The sequence below is a fragment of the Eulemur rufifrons genome, chromosome 12, assembly GCF_041146395.1.
Source record: "Eulemur rufifrons isolate Redbay chromosome 12, OSU_ERuf_1, whole genome shotgun sequence".
NCBI lineage: Eukaryota > Metazoa > Chordata > Mammalia > Primates > Lemuridae > Eulemur > Eulemur rufifrons.
The window spans coordinates 12969830-12986272 of record NC_090994.1 but is presented as its reverse complement, the minus strand read 5'-3'; the positions used below and the strand labels follow the sequence as shown (position 1 = coordinate 12986272).

Below are 16443 nucleotides of genomic sequence, written 5' to 3'. Positions count from 1 at the left end.
TATAACCTGAACTTTTGTACCCCCATAATGAGCTAAAATAAAAAAATAAATAAGTAAAGCCACATGAAATATAAAGAAGTGATATAAAGGTAGACTCATAATCTCGATAAGCATGTTTGAAACAGTAGTTTTATGAATAATTCACAAACTTATTTGTAAAATTGTAATATGAATCTGTTCTTGGAGTAGTAAAAGATGTTTTAATGCCCAGTGCTTTATAGAAAAGATTTTTATGTTTAACATAAGGGTATTTTATGCTAAAATCAAGTCAGAGATTTTGAACAACCCCCCCGCCCCCTGACAGAGTCTCACTGTGTTGCTGGGCTAGAGTGCCATGGCGTCAGCATAGCTCACAGCAACCTCAAACTCCTGGACTCAAAGACTCCACCTCAGCCCCCAGAATAGCTGGGACTACTGGCACGCACCACCACACCCCGCTAATTTTTTCTATTAGTCTGCTCGTTCTTGCTCAGGCTGGTCTTGAACTCCTGACCTCCAGTGATTCCTCCTACTTCAGCCTCCCAGAGTGCTGGGATTACAGGTGAGACGATTGTGCCAGGCCTGATTTTGTTCCTTAACCCCACTCTTGTCATCATTGTTATCTAATGCTGGTATCATCCTACTTCATTTCTTTTATGCTTTTTTGGTTTGAATCTTTCATTCCCTGGTTTTGTGTCTTTGAGCAAGTTATTCAGACCTCTCTGGGCTTCAGTTTCCTTATTTGTAAACAGAAGATGATAATATTTGCATCAAAGGGTTGTTGTTACTGAGTAAGATAGTGAACAAAACAAAGTTCCTGTCCTTTTGGAGCTAACATTGTAGGGCCAGGAGAAAGAAAAATCTAAATAAAAATATATATATATACAATCTGAAAATTCTTTAAAAAACAACATTGTAGAGAAAACCAAAGAGGATAAAGAAAAGACAGAGGTTAGAAGAGGCTTCTCTGATAAGATCTCATTTGAGCAGAGACCCAATAGACCATGAGGCAGGGAGTGAGTTACAGGGACATCTGGGCAAAGAGCACTTCAGGCAGTGGAATAACAACTTTAAAGGTGCTGATGGGGAGCATTCCTGACTTGTTGGAAGAAAAGCTAGCACAGCAGTTAGGAGCAAAATGTCAGAGAAGTATTGGCAGGGGTTGGAGTGCAAATCATGTATGGCCTTGGGGCATTTAGAGGTGTTTAGATTTTACTCAGAGTGAGATGGAAAGCTATTAGAGTGTTCTGAGCAGAAGAATGACATTAACTGACTGACTTTGAAGCTATTAAAAGAAAAGGCTAGAGAATGTTTTTAAGACCTAAGGGTAGAGGCGGGGCACTGTGGCTCAGGCCTGTAATCCTAGCACCCTGGGAGGCTGAGGCGGGAGGATCACTTGAGCTCAGGATTTTGAGACCAGCCTGAGCAACAGTGAGAATCCTGTCTCTGCTAAAAATAGAAAGAAATTAGCTGGACAACTAAAAATAGAGAGAGAAAAAATTAGCCAGGCATGGTGGTGCATGCCTGTAGTCCCAGCTACTTGGGAGGCTGAGGCAGGAGAGTCCCTTGAGCCCGGGAGTTTGAGGTTGCTGTGAACTAGGCTGAAGCCAGGGCACTCTAGGCTGGGCAACAGAGTCAGACTCTGTCTCAAAAAAAAAAGACCTAAGGGTAGAAATTAATTTCAAAAGCAAAAAACAACAACCAAAACTCATAAAGGAAAAGATTGATAAATGTGGCAATATTAAAATCCCTCTACATAACAAAAGACAAGCCAAAGTAGGAGAATCTGTATGAAACAATACTAATTTATAGAAATGTAATTTTCAAACAACTTTTTAAGATTAACGTGAGCACTATGAAGATCAAAAAACACCTGTATATCCTTACAGTAAAAGGATCTAATTGGAAAAAAGATTGATATAAAAAAAAAAAGTGAAGATGTCCTACAAGTTAATAAGAGAAAGCAAATGTGCTTATGGAAAAATGGGGGTGGTATAAGCAGTATACAAAAGATTAAACAATAAAAGGAATGAACATAATCAAAACATGCCCAAAATCATGTGGGAAGCTATTAATACAGCTCTCATCAGTTTGATAAAATCAATAAGAAAACTATGTTAGTAAAATGTAAGAAAAATGGAAATTTTTTGTTTATTTCAGAGGACAATATGATTGTACCTAACTAATTTGAAAATACCATACCCAGCCTCTCAAAAATTTTACCTCTAGGTATAGACCCTAGAGAAAATATTGTACATATACACTAGGAGACCTGTAATAAGATAATGTTTGAAGGAATATTTGTAATAGCAAACATCTGGAAACAAATGCCATCAGTCAGGTAAAGCAAATGTTTTGTTCTTAAAAGATATTTAGATATTTGTAATTAAGAAATAACACCAATTTCTGCTAATTTTTAGAACATATTTAATGTGAAATCTTGTGACTGGTTTTGAGAGTCCATATAATTTATATGCCTGGTGAAAGTCCTGGAATGTAAGAGCATTTAGAATTAGACGCTAAAAATCTCACAAAATGAACTTTTAGTTTATAAATTTTAAAAGTTAAGGCATATGATTATAAAAATCATATAATTCTGTCACTGCCTTGAATTTGTGTGAAATCCAAAAGCAATCTAAGCGAGAAACATATTACTCATAGTTTTTAACATTGTGACATAAACATGTATAAGTCCAACATATTATGTAAGAGAGAGAGCAGTAAAAATGATGTGAAGATACATTTATAGGGATATGTTATACTTGGGTGGCCATAATGTCCAATGATATATTCTTTTGACTAATATACTTTCCCCTGAAATCATGTTTTTATGTGTTTATAAATAGATACATCTATTTGTGTAAATGTGTTTAGTGTCTATAAAATTTGACCCTGAGAATATTTTAATATATGGCTTTACTCCCATTAAAATTGTCAAGCAACCCAGTAATAGAAATAGTGCCATTTTCCCCACAATTTATTAATGAAATTGAGGAAGTTACTTAGCATATGCAATCATAAAATGAATACATTTGTTAATATGTACATAAATTCATTTTTAAATGCCATTTATATTTTGAATATTTATAAAAATATGCTTTGTTATAGTTAAAATCTAGAATTCTATCTGAATTATCAGATTAAATTTGTATATTTAAATGTATAGATTAAAATTTATACTTGAATATAAAAGGATGTTGCAGAAAAAGATTAAAGAGGAAACCTAATAACTTCTTGTTAAAGATCCACATCAGTCACATCTGTCTGCTCCAAAAAACTGAGTTAAGCAGTAGAAATTCCCTACATATAGTTTTAGTGATACAAGTTTTTAATCTTTTCTTTCAGAGAAAGAAAAGATTAAAAGATCCATGCATATCATGGATCTCTGAAAATTTAGTAGTGGTAATATGTTATATATGTGTGTTTATGGTGGAGGGAGTTGGCATTGCACTGGGCTGGTGGGGGTTTTTCTCTTTGGTTTCCAACCAAGGTTTTGGTTTTGTTTTTTTGTCCCAGAAGGGGTTCCAATGCTAAAAATAAATAGTTTGAAAATTATTTGTGTAGAGAGGTCAGTGTGAACATAAATGCCTAATTAAATAAGACAGGCATTTATTATCCGGAAGCTGGATAATATGGTCATGAAAATAGACATTATTAATAATGAGAAGTTCAATAATAGGTTATGAAAACAGACTCAGCATGGAAATATTTACTCTGCAGAATTTTCTCTGACTTCCTCCAACCTAATTGTGTAAGACATAGCCCAGCGTTACCCTTTGAGCTTTTGCTGTTAGGAGTAGAAGACACTTAGAGACATCCAGCACAGGACAGTTAATGACGCTGTTTGTATACATATAGTAGTAGAAATGAATATAAGGAAAACATAAAATTATTTAAGCAAATTAAGAAATTTTTGGTCTAGAATTGTTTTCTTTTTCCCTTCATTTTTTAATCTGTTAGTCTTTTGGGCAGAATACATAATAAATATATTTCTAGAATTGATGAGTTCTAAAATACTAGACAATGTCAAAAACATTTTAATAACATGGCAAAGAATATTTTCATAAAGGTAAAAAGCTATCATTTTCTTAATTTTTGGCATCTTTCAGCATGGCGTAACATATCCTTTTGCAAGATAAGTTCAGAAATAATTTTGCATTCTTATTCTTAAAATGTCAACTGACTAGCTGAAGATCTTGCTAAATTCATTAAATTGTTTTATTATGTGCTTGTTTGCTTTTATAATCCTTATAATTGGATACCCCAAAATTTCCAACTGATATGATACCTGACCTTAGTAAAGATTTCTTTAACTCAACAAAATAATCTTTAAAACAACACATTTAGTAGTCAAGATAAAGAAAGCTATGATGCATACCGATATACACAAACACATTGTGAAAAAAAGAAACCATGCTGAACACAGTATAATTTTCTGTGATTGCCAATGAAATGTGTCACTTTGACTATAAGTAGTGCATATCTTTATGTATAGTGTGAAATGTTATAACTGATTTTGAGAGTCCATATAATTTATATGCACTGTGAAAGTCCTGGAATTCAACAGCATTTAAAATTAGACTTTCAAAATCTCACAAAGTTTTAACTTATAAATTTAAAAAATGAAGGCATATTTGTATACACAAAGAATAGTGATTTTGTGTTACATAATCAATTGTATTTATCTATGTGTGCATTTGTAATTTAACCATTCTGAAACATTGTGTTCAGATCCAGAAAAATAGATTTTTGTTTGCATCTATTTCTACTTGTCTCCTTGACAACTACTGCAGATGCTGCTATCACCATGGGGATGGTTCTTCTAAATGAAGCAGCAACTTCCAAAGGAGATGTTGGAAAAAGACGGAGTAAGTCTCTATGTTGGTATTTTTGTTTTGATATAAAGATTCATTTAAAATCAAATGGGAAATATATAAAGGCCATTCATGAACACTAACTTTTAAAGAACTGGTGTGCTTTGAAGATGATTTTTTTTTTTTTTTTACTTTTTTCTATTTTTAGGATGTGTGTGTGCACATACTTGAAAATATATTTCTTCCAAAAAGGGATGAGGTGATTTTCTGTGGAATTGCATATAAAGAACTACATTTCCTTGTTAGGGGTGCTGTGATCCCTCTCTTCTGAGGCTGTAGTCTGTGTTGTAACATCCGCCATACAGAGAGGGATGGAAAATTTCCTGGGCAGAGTCTTCAGAGATTTTATTAGCATATTATATGTTCCCTGTGCCACGAGAATGAGGTATGCACTCAAAGCCTGGCTTAGATGGAGAAGTTTCTACATAGGTTTTGTACTCTGAAGTGTACATTACCTTCCAGTTACTTCCAAACTTTTTTTAATCAACATTTAAGAAAGGAAGCCACCTCCTAGAACTATCTTTTCAAGGAGCTTTGCCTTTTCTGTTAATAGGCCAAAATTAACAACTCCGTCAAGTTCCAGCATTGTGTTCTTAAGCAAGTTAGTTATATTCTTTCCTTTGATGGGATGATTCTTCTCAAAGAGTTGTATTAAAAAAAATAGTTTTCTAAAGTAACAAATTTTATTAGCAAAATAGGCAAATAGGTTAAGAAAGGAGAGAGGGCCTTCGAGTTAATGTTTCCTGGCACAGACCTTTCTATAATAATATCAAGTTATTATCCTATGTGATTGTACCGCCACAAACCTATAATTAAAATTTTCTCATTACACTTTGCATTTCTGAACTTTTTTAAAACCCAGGATTTATGTATGAGGATCATAGGTATCTGAAAAAGACTAATGATTTCTTAAGACATGTAAAATAAAAATCCAGACTTATTTTATGGGATTTTTAGCTACTGTGACATGCATGTGAATGAATTATAGTGATTTCTGAATATTTAGAAGTCTGAAGTGTTGCAATGTTTTGGATGTCATATGCAGTTTAGACTGCCCTGTTTTCCTATGATGCTATCTATACATGGTTGTAAAGAAGCTGCAGGAGCAATGAGTGCATTACTTTGTGTACTTAAGCATTGTTGAACATCATTTTATATCTTTTGAGGAAAGAATGTGGTGTTTTTGGGATTGAGACATCATGTTTATGAGGATATAATCTCAATGTAATTATATGTTTATTATACATCCTGTCATTAAGGTAAGTAATAGTAATAGATACATGGTAAATTTTATTTCACATCGATGATACTGAGTTTATAAAATCACTACTTCCAACTTCCCTCTCAGTAGATGTTTCTATAATAACTTCCACATCCACCCCAAGTTATTTATTCGTGTGTGAGAGAGAGGGGGACACATTCCTGGGAAATATGTTAAAATTTTCTCCCTTTTGATTCTGATGTGACTTCTATTTATGATGTGACACAAGTACCATGATTATTAATAATGCTCAGGTCAGAATGCTTCTGTCTTATCATGGCATTTTCTTTTCATGTGGGCAGCGTGGTTCCTTTAGTAATTACTAACCCCTCACCCCACACACTCTTCCTCCCTTCCCTGTATACGTGTACTGGAGTAGCATTATTTTGTTCCACTGCACAGAATCAAGTAAATATATTCTTATACTTGATCATGTATTTTGAGCCTTATTTCCTATTGAACACAACCTAAAGAGGCTACTAAAAGCAGCAAAGGGAATGAAAGAGTGCTTTATTCTTGTGGAAAACAAAAAGGAGATGAAAGGGAAAGGAAGAAGTGTTTGATAAAATGCCAGATTTAGGGAAGTATACAGTAAATCATGTGTAATTTATTCCAGGTTTAATAAAATTGTTGTAAGAAAAGTTGTTAATATGCTATATATCTAGGACCTCGTGTGTGTCATACTTGGATATATAATTATTTTAAAAGATCTTTTTCATTGTGTGATATTCGGAAACCTACTTTTTGGGGTATTTTCTGCCAATACTCATTTGAAGTTCAACTGCATGAGTGTTGTCTGAAATGCAGTGTCACAGAGGCTGCAATTGGATATTATTGAAATGCTTATGATGTTTCACAGTTTATACTCAAAACTTATAGAATGATATTCCTGCAGAGCTTAATAAAAACTGACAGATTTGTAGACCATATTTTGACAATGCCATCATACCTTATCTATTCCCTTATTTCCAGGATTATAAGTGACCTGGTTTCATTTTTATTATATAAGCATATAGATCTGTGTGGTCTTCCTTGTGTTGTTCTGCTTTAGTGATTTTAATCTCTTTTTTATAAACATTTTTTTAACTTTTCTTAGAATTCCTTGAAACTAATGAAAGTGTAAATATTGTGAAACCTTTTATTCTTAAAAGATGTTTAGATATTTCTTCTCAAGAAGTAGCACTAATGTCTACTAATTTATAGAACATAAAGAAAATTTAAATATATTAAACATATCTACATTTAATTGGCTCTGATTTTAAGCATTTAAATTTTATAAGCACATGTAGAATCATTTTAATAGCAATAAATCATGTTTAATTCAAGAACCAGAATATATATGCAAAGAAACCTTACATATTTGATTACTCATCTGCTTTACAGTAAAATCTTTCCCACCATAATAAAAAGGAAATGAAAAAATAATTTTCTTTTCTGGGACAGAGTAATATTGAAAACCTAGACCACTGCATATTCTGCTATGACGCATGCCCTCTATTTCTTTATAAAACACCATCACCTTGACACTATTACCTGCTGTTGAGGGGGGTTTTTCTCCTGTTTGGCTCTCTCTGAGACCGTATTTCTTATCCTCCAAGCTTTTACTCCTAGCCCTTCTGTACAGTAGGATCATTGAGGCAATAAATTTAGGCACTAACCTAAAATTATATTTCTTTGTAAAGTACTGATGACATCTGAATAACATTGTATTTACATCATAATAATGCCAATGTCCCTGCGAATATAGCCAATTCTTTGTAATACAGGGGCTGACAATGTAGTTTGTGGTTTATCACGTTTTGATCCCTCTCGGGCATTTTGGTATTTGTAGGAGCTCTATAAGAGAGGAAAACCCCCAGAACACTTAGATCAATTTTGTTGTTTTCATACCCCAAATAGTACATTTTCATTGAGAATGGAAAATAATGAATATACTATATTGTGGATTATCTTGTTTGTTGTACCTGTATGTGCCATGAACTCTTAAATGTACGTATACTGTAATTGAATGCATTTTAAAAATATAAACATTTGGGTTGTCATTTGCATGTTGTTAGATACTAATGGTATTTTCTGTCTCTTTCCAGTAATTTGCCTAGTGGGCTTAGGCCTGGTGGTGTTCTTCTTTAGTTTTCTACTTTCAATATTTCGTTCCAAGTACCATGGCTATCCTTACAGGTAATATCTTTATACTAATGTGAATGTTTTTATTTTTTTAACTAGAATTTCAGAGGTTAATATAACTAAGAATTAACTCATTTGCTGTGTTATTTTTAAATTCACTTGAACAAGTTTTGAGCACCTGCCATGTGTTCAGCATAGTCGAGTATACAAAGGAGATATAAGGCATCAGGATATCATTTCATTTTATAGATATATATGTACACATTATTACATATTGTATATGTACATATAAGAAAATGAGTTTTAAACTTTATGGACTTCATCAAAATTTCTTCTTCTCTTTGTCTAATCATCACCATTGTGATTTCATTTGCAAAATTGTTTTCTCATTATGATCTGTTCATTGTCTAACTCCGTATTATCTTTTCAATTCTGACAAGGAGTAGTTGTCTTTCAGTACAGTAACTCTCCAATGCTTTGGGGTTTTTTACACCAGGATTAGGCATATAAATCACCGGGGAAGGTTTTCAAAATACCAATCCTTGGCGTCACCCTAGAAATACATAGTAAGTATATCTGAACCAGAGTGTATGCCTACTTTATTAATTTCTGTATGAAGTGGCAAACATTCTTACCATGTAACTAGTTCCACACCCTGGTCAAGGCCTTATCAGCCTAACAAGGGATGAGTTTGCCTTCAGCAGCCTCATGAGGTTGGAAATGCAGATGAACTCCCTTGTAAGAAGTCAGAAATGGAAATCATGCCCAAGAATAAGATATAAATATGAAATTTGACAGAGTTTAGATGAAAACCCTTATATTTTCATATCCATCCTTTACTGAATGAAAGCCAATATAGTTTCCATAGGAGAAGATGTGATTCGTTTTTTATTTTTCATTTCAGCATATTACAGGGGTAGAGATGTTTAGGTTACATATATTGCCTTTGCCAAGTCAGAGCTTCAAGCATGTCTGTTCCCCAGATGGTGCACACTGCACCCATTAGGTATGAATATACCCCTCCCCACCTCTGCCCCCCCATTAATGTTACTACTATATGTGCATGTAAGTGTTGATCAGTTAATACCAATTTGATGGTGGGTACATATGGTGCTTGTTTGTCCATTCTTCTGATACTTCAGAGAATGGGCTCCAGCTCTATCCAGAATACAAAAGGTGCTAGATCACCACTGGTTTCTTGTTGCTGAGTAAAACTCCATGGTTTATTAATCTACTCATGTATGATGGGCACTTGGGTTGTTTCTACACCTTTGCAATTGTGAACTGTGCTGCTATAAACATTTGAGTGAAAGTGTCTCCTTGACAAAATGACTTTTGTTCCTTGGGTAGCTACCCAGTAGTGGGATTGCTGGATCAAAGGGTAGGTCTACTTTTACTTCCTTGAGGAATCTCCATACCCTTTTCCATAGAGGTGGTACTGCTTTATAGTCCTCCCAAGAGTGTATAAGCGTTCCTTTCTCTCTGCATCCACCCCAGCATCCTCTTGTTTTGGGACTTTCTGATAAAGGCCCTTCTCACTGGAGTTAAGTGGTACCGCATTGTGGTTTTGATTTGCATTTCTCTGATGATTAGAGATGTGGAACATTTTTTCATGTGTTTGCTGGCCATTAGTCTATCTTCTTTTGAAAAATTTCTGTTCATGTCCTTTGCCTGCTTTTTGATGGGTTTGTTTATGTTTTTCTTGCTGATTTTCCTGAGTTCTATATGGATTCTATCTGTCAGCCCTTTATCCATGTGTAACATGTGAATATTTTCTCCCATTCAGTAGGTTGTCTGTTTGATCATTTCCTTGGCAGATGAGGTCCAGTTTATTTATTTTTGTTGTTGCTGTGATTTCCTTTGGTGTATTCTTCGTAAATTCTTTTCCTAGGCCCATGTCTGTAAGAGTTTTCCTAATGTGTTCTTCTAGAATTCTTATAGTTTCACACCTTAGGTTTAAGTCTGTTATCCACTGTGAGTTGATTTTTGTGAGAGGTGCGGATCCTGTTTCAGTCTTCTACATGTGGCTATATGGTTTTCCCAGCACCATTTATTGAACAGGGATTCTTTTCCCCAGTGTATGTTTTTGTCAGCTTTGTTAGATAGCTACGTGAGGACAGTTTTTTATCTGGGTTCTCAGTTCTGTTCCATTGGTCTATGTCTCTGTTTTTGTGCCAGTACCCTGCTGTTGTAAGTCACCATAGCCTTATAGTATAGCTTGAAGTCTGGTAAATTGAGGCCTTCCAGTTTGTTCTTTTGGCTTAAGATTGCTTTTGCTCTACAGGATCTTCTCTGGAGCAGTGTAGAATGATTTTTTCTAGATCTGTGAAAAATGATGTTGGTATTGTAATAAGGATTGCAGTGAATCTGCAGATCACTTTGGGTGGTATAGACATCTTAACAATGTTGATTCTGGCCGGGCGTGGTGGCTCACGCCTGTAATCCTAGCACTCTGGGAGGCCGAGGTGGGCGGATCGTTTGAGCTCAGGAGTTCGAGACCAGCCTGAGCAAGAGCGAGACCCCATCTCTACTAAAAATAGAAAGAAATTATATGGACAGCTAAAAATACATATAGAAAAAATTAGCCGGGCATGGTGGTGCATGCCTGTAGTCCCAGCTACTCGGGAGGCTGAGGCAGTAGGATCGCTTGAGCTCAGGAGTTTGAGGTTGCTGTGAGCTAGGCTGACGCCACGGCACTCACTCTAGCCTGGGCAACACAGTGAGACTCTGTCTCAAAAAAAAAAAAAAAAAAAAAAAAAACAATGTTGATTCTGCCCACCCACAAGCATGGTATGGTTTTCTACCTGTTTATGTCCTTTGCTCTTTCCTTCCTCAGTGTTTCATAGTTTAAGGAGGTAAAAGACCTCTATAGGGAAAATATATTCCTAGGTATTTGATTTTCTTTGTTCCTATTAGGAAGGGTATGGAGTCTTTGATTTGGTTCTCAGTAAAGATCTGAAGATATGTGAAGAGAGAATATGTTCAAGAATCAGTCAGTAGTCAAACTGATGCTATTTGTATCATATCTGAATTGCATGACTTAGTTATCCATTGTCCAATTTAAATAATTTCTCTAATTATCTCTTCCCATATCAAAGTCTTCCAATATGTCTCTTTAGCCCTTTTGAGAATTTTTATTTAGCTGTTTTCCTACCTTCTTCCTTTTCTTATGGTGAATTGTTCATCAGGCTTCCTTAAATCTATACAGTGTTCATAGATTTCCCTTCATAACATTTACAGTATCCATATGAAACAACCAAATACTTTACAAGGTTTGTATTTGGAAACATTGTTCATTCCCTTTTATTTTAGCACATATATGTGCTAAAGTTGCCTTTGTTAAAGTCTATAGTGACTTGGGTTTTGTTTTTATTCCATTGTAACATTTTCCTTCTAACTTCCTCAGAAGTTAACTCTTTTTGTGAATGATTCTGGTAATAAATAAGATGATAAACATCAAGAACAAAGTATTACACTAAAAAGACTAAAGAGAGTCTAGAGATTTGGACCAATCTTCAGCTAAAGTCTAAAAACCTATCAGTACATGGAAAAAATATCTATTCAGTAAGTTACTGGAGAAAGGACAAAGGAGATGATAAAAGCAAGAGGGAATAAATGAAAGATGGAGAGAGGTGAGATACTCACTCATAAAGAAGAAAAAACATTTTCCCCTCTAATTATCCTGTGGAAGAAGCTTGGTCAATTATCTGTAGCACCAGCATTATAAAGTTGATCATATCAGAGTCAGATAAAGGCAGTTTGTGGAGAATGAGATGCAGGAAACCATCATTCCAGGAAGAGGAAAACCCACAAAACATACTCCAGAAGGTATAGTACTTCTGAAAAGACATTTCTAGATGTCCATTTTCAAAAATTATTAGCCCCTATAATAGAGAATCATAAACCCTAGGCACCAAGAGCTAAACCAGTCCAACCACTCGTGAAAGAAATACATTTAAAATAGTTTATCAAAACTGTATCCTTTACTTCCCCAATTTTAACAAGTTATATATTTAAAAAGAGAAAACTTGCAAGGACAGATGTATTTTTCTTACCTATCTACTTTAGTACTTGTACTTTGGATAATATTCTTGAGATATTCTTTAGTGAAAATGTACATTTGAACATAATACTTTAAAAAAAAATCACCCTTAGTGGTAGGCTTTGGGCTCATATGCCAAAGTACTTTCTGGGGTGTTAAGGCCTCTACATTTTGTAGCCCTCGATGTCTTCCTTGTTGAGTTTCTGCGAATTGTAACTTGTGTACCACTAAATGTACAAAACTATATTCATAACTGCACACCGAACTGTGTCTGTAACTTAAGCGTTGTAGATTAAACAATACTCAATTTCTTCTGTATGGAGTGACCTATTTGTTTTTTATTCATTTTCATTTTTACTTTACTCTTAAGCCTCACAAAACCTTAAACATATATGCCCTTCATCATATTTTCTCAATACTTCAAAATTGCTCTTGTCTTTAGTGATATATGTACCTTCTAAAGGGATAAAAATCTACTATCAGTGGTTTTCCTAATTCCTTAGTGGTATGTATCTGTTTCATACTACCACTAAATTCTCTCCTATTTTCTTTTAAGTTTTAATAAGCAAACTTCCCCTGATTGGAATCCCCAGTCGGCTTATAACTAGCTGTGTCACCTCAGGCAAGTTACTTAACTTTTCTAAACGTAGGTTTTTCTCATTTGTAAATAGAGATGATTTGTCAGACCTCCTTTAACTATTGTAAAGAGTACATGACAATGCATGTAAATCCTTCTCTCAACATCACTTAGCGAAGTGCCTGGTACATAGTATTACGCAATAAATGTTTGATGCTAATTACTATCATTAATTCTGACAGATATTTTAAACTCATTTATATTTAATCTACTTTTTCTAAATAGGGTTTTTCTTTACACTGAAAATTAAGTAGCTTTGTTTTATATTTGCATAATTCAGTTAAGTGAAGAACAGATTTTCCCTGAATCTTTTGAGGAACTAAATCAGGTTCCTGTGTCTCTTGAAGCTACCAGTAAAATATCGGGATTATTATGAATTCTACCTAATTAACATCTGAGCCATAGTTCCAAAGAAGTAATATTACTCCAGTGGAAACACTGAATTAATTTTGTGTATTAAATAAAAATGTAGTGCTTGCCCCATTTTCTAATGAAAGCAAAGTGCTAGCAGGGATACATGATAGTCTTCACTTACAGGTAATCATCTTCTCAATATTTTCTACTGGCACTCTTCAGAAGACATCTATGGCACATCAAATCTGTTTTAAATGAGACATTATCTTGGGTAGTATGGTATAATGGAAAAATAACAATGATTAGAAGTATTGTAGAAGACCTGAGTTCAAGTTGGGGGTTTAATTTGGTACGTTTGGAACTTGGAGTTAGTTACTTGACTTCTGAGTCTTATTTTCCACCTCCAAAATAGTGTTTTTATGGGGTTGGAGCAAGGCTCACTTGTGAAGACTGTTTCGTCCTCCATAAAACTTGGTAGAATACAGCATACCTCAGATTTTCATGAGGATAAATTGTATAATCAATTTGCAGTCCCAGAAATTCACTGGCCTCTCCATAAAAAACACCTCACTTACCTCTCTTTCACCTGTACTAGCCATTGTAGCCCTTGATTATTCAGTAGTACTTTACTTTGGTACATTTTTCATTACGTATTCATACACATCTGTTTCATTTGTTTAAGTCCTTTTCCTTCGGGAAGATTGTTAGGTATTTGGGTCCATGATAAATACCTTTTTTATATCTCCAACGTGCTATGCACATAGTAGGTGCTCATCATATACTTACTAATTAAATCTGTTTACTCCAACTTTATTCCTTATCTGCTTTCATTAAATGCAGCAGGAACCATTAAAATAGAAATATAAGGAAGTGAAGAGTACTGGTCTGCCACATTTAACAACTCCAAAAGATGCAATTTACATCGAATGACACCCTCTGGAGTTGTCAGCTTCTTTTATACAACTAAAGGCATGTGTGGAAGACAGTTCTTCCTGAAACCTGAGCTCTTGAGATAACTATTGCAACCCCAAATTGATGCTGAACTGGCTGGCATCAAGTAATCAGAATATGTATCAATTAAGCTTACAGTGGACACAGAGGGTGCCTTCCATTGTCTTAGGAAAACTGAGAGTTCATGCTGTCTTTGGGATTTTGAGAGATGATGAATAACAAGAAAATAGAATGACATTGCATAAGGGAAAGTATCCAATAACAGCAAAAAATGAAAGACATGATACAAATTTTGAGAAATGTTTGGTAGATAAGCACAGCAAAGCAGAAATATTTCAGTATGTATAGTGTATAGCAATATCACATTCATGTGTACCTCTTAGATGTCCATCTTTTACCTGTAGGGAAAATAAAAACAAGCTATACAAATGGTGTGGTGATCAGCCCATAATACAGATCATTGACAAGAATTTCACTGCTGTTGCCTTTCTCATGCTGAATCCCAGCTTTGCAGAATTGGTAATACAGAGGTCCAAAATTTACAGATAATTCAGAGAAAAGCTGGAGTGCTATAAAGGCACCATTGTCTATTCCCTATCTTTATCTAGATAAAGAATGTAGTGCTAAATCTTGTAATATTGTACAAATGGAAATCAAATCTTAAGGATTATTTTTTCCATATTGTTGTATTTCATTGTGGTGTATTGGAAAGTGATCTGGACTTTGAGTGAGAAGATGTGATTTGGACCATGGCACTTAAAAACTCTATACCTTCAGGCAAGTCTTTTAATCTTCTCTGAGCCTCAGTTTCCCTCATCTTTCAAATAAAAATCATAGTATTTGTCTTGTAAGTAAAACAAATTATAGTAAACTACTGGTTTACTAATTGTAAGATAACTGTCAGAGCCCATAATCTCAGTCTCATGTTACTATACAGAGACAAGTCTTCAGATATAAATTTCCACCAATAGACTGTGACTCTTGGAGTTAACCTTTTTTTTTTTTTTTTTTTGGAAATAATGGTACCTATCTCCTCCACCACAGATAAAATATAATTCCTTGTTTTTTTGTTTTGACTTTTCTTTGTTATAACTTAGGGAAGAAAAGCAAAACTAAAACAATCAATAGAAATATATTTAATTTTGCCTAGGAAACATGTATTCACTCCCTTTTCCTATTAAATTTAATATTCAAAATACAAGTCTTCCAAACCGTTAACTTACCAAAAGTATTTTTTAAATCAACATTTGAAACTCTCAGAAATACATACCAGGAAATTTTACATAAAAGTAATTTCTTGTAGAAAATTCAGAATCCAGTTTTTTCAGTCTGGTACTATACATCCCGTGCCCTTAAGCCCAGAAACATAGGGTCTAAGTCAACATACACATCAAAGATAGCTCTAAGAAGGTTCTTTCCATCACACCATTTGGCAACCCACTAAAAGCAGGAAAGGAGTAGGACGCCCCTGTGGTCCCAAAGAATTCTTTGTTCTGCATCTATCCCTTACCTCACATACAAGGTTTGTTGTTCTTTTCCCCCAGACCTAGTATCCAGGTTTCTGGGCATGACTCACTATTAGTCATGTCATCTACACACTCAGCTACGTGTGTCTGTCTGTGCAGGCTGTGGGGTGAACTGGCCGTAGCACTAATATACTTGATGGCTATTACACCTTGTGAGATTATAGATACAGAAAGGTTTCCATTCCCACATATATTTTTTTTTTCCCTACTCTTCATAAAGGCCTAAATTTCTTTAGGTCTTTTTAGAAGACCATTTGTTTTAGACTTGAAGACTTTTATGGATTCAGTAATCTACTACACAGAAGAGAGCCCCAGAACTTTTGCTTAAAGAGGTCCGGCTAACATCCATCCTGTACTTCTTTCTAGCATTTCCACAGAACACTTACCAATGTATAGCAAAGGATAAAAACAAAATCATAGGAATCAGTGAGTTGCATTCATCACAAAGCCAATGGCATAGGAATGAAAATTCATTCACTGGCCGATCTGTGTTTAGTGAAGAAGACAGGCCTTTCTTCCATGCTGCACTTTTTTTGGATACCAGAATGGAACCTGAGCAGCTGCCCCTTAGCCACATAAGTGATTTCTGTGAGAGAGAGTGCCATTATGGAACTGTTAGGTCTCCCTCTTCCCTTAGTTTGAGAACAGGTAGAGAAAGCAGTGCACAAGAAAATCCTGTCCAGCTGAAGACCTCA

General features: G+C 34.7%; 1 protein-coding gene across 9 annotated transcripts in view; it reads left to right on the top strand.

Annotated features, from left to right (window-relative positions):
- Nucleotides 1–16443, top strand: part of TUSC3 (tumor suppressor candidate 3) — a 144824-nt gene that overhangs the window by 122788 nt on the left and 5593 nt on the right. For 5 of the 9 annotated variants that reach the window (XR_011235238.1, XM_069485205.1, XM_069485209.1 and 2 more), the window contains 2 exons: nt 4773–4847; nt 8202–8292. The exons of 1 other annotated variant lie outside the window; for it this stretch is intronic. Coding sequence is in view for 6 of the 8 variants with exons in the window: in XM_069485205.1 (XP_069341306.1) it covers nt 4773–4847; nt 8202–8292 (166 nt within the window). In the remaining 2 variants the exon portion in view is untranslated. Of the gene's footprint in view, nt 1–4772; nt 4848–8201; nt 8293–14934; nt 15004–16443 lie in introns of all 9 variants that reach the window. 3 more of the 9 variants (XR_011235237.1, XM_069485203.1, XM_069485207.1) reach the window with 3 other exon arrangements.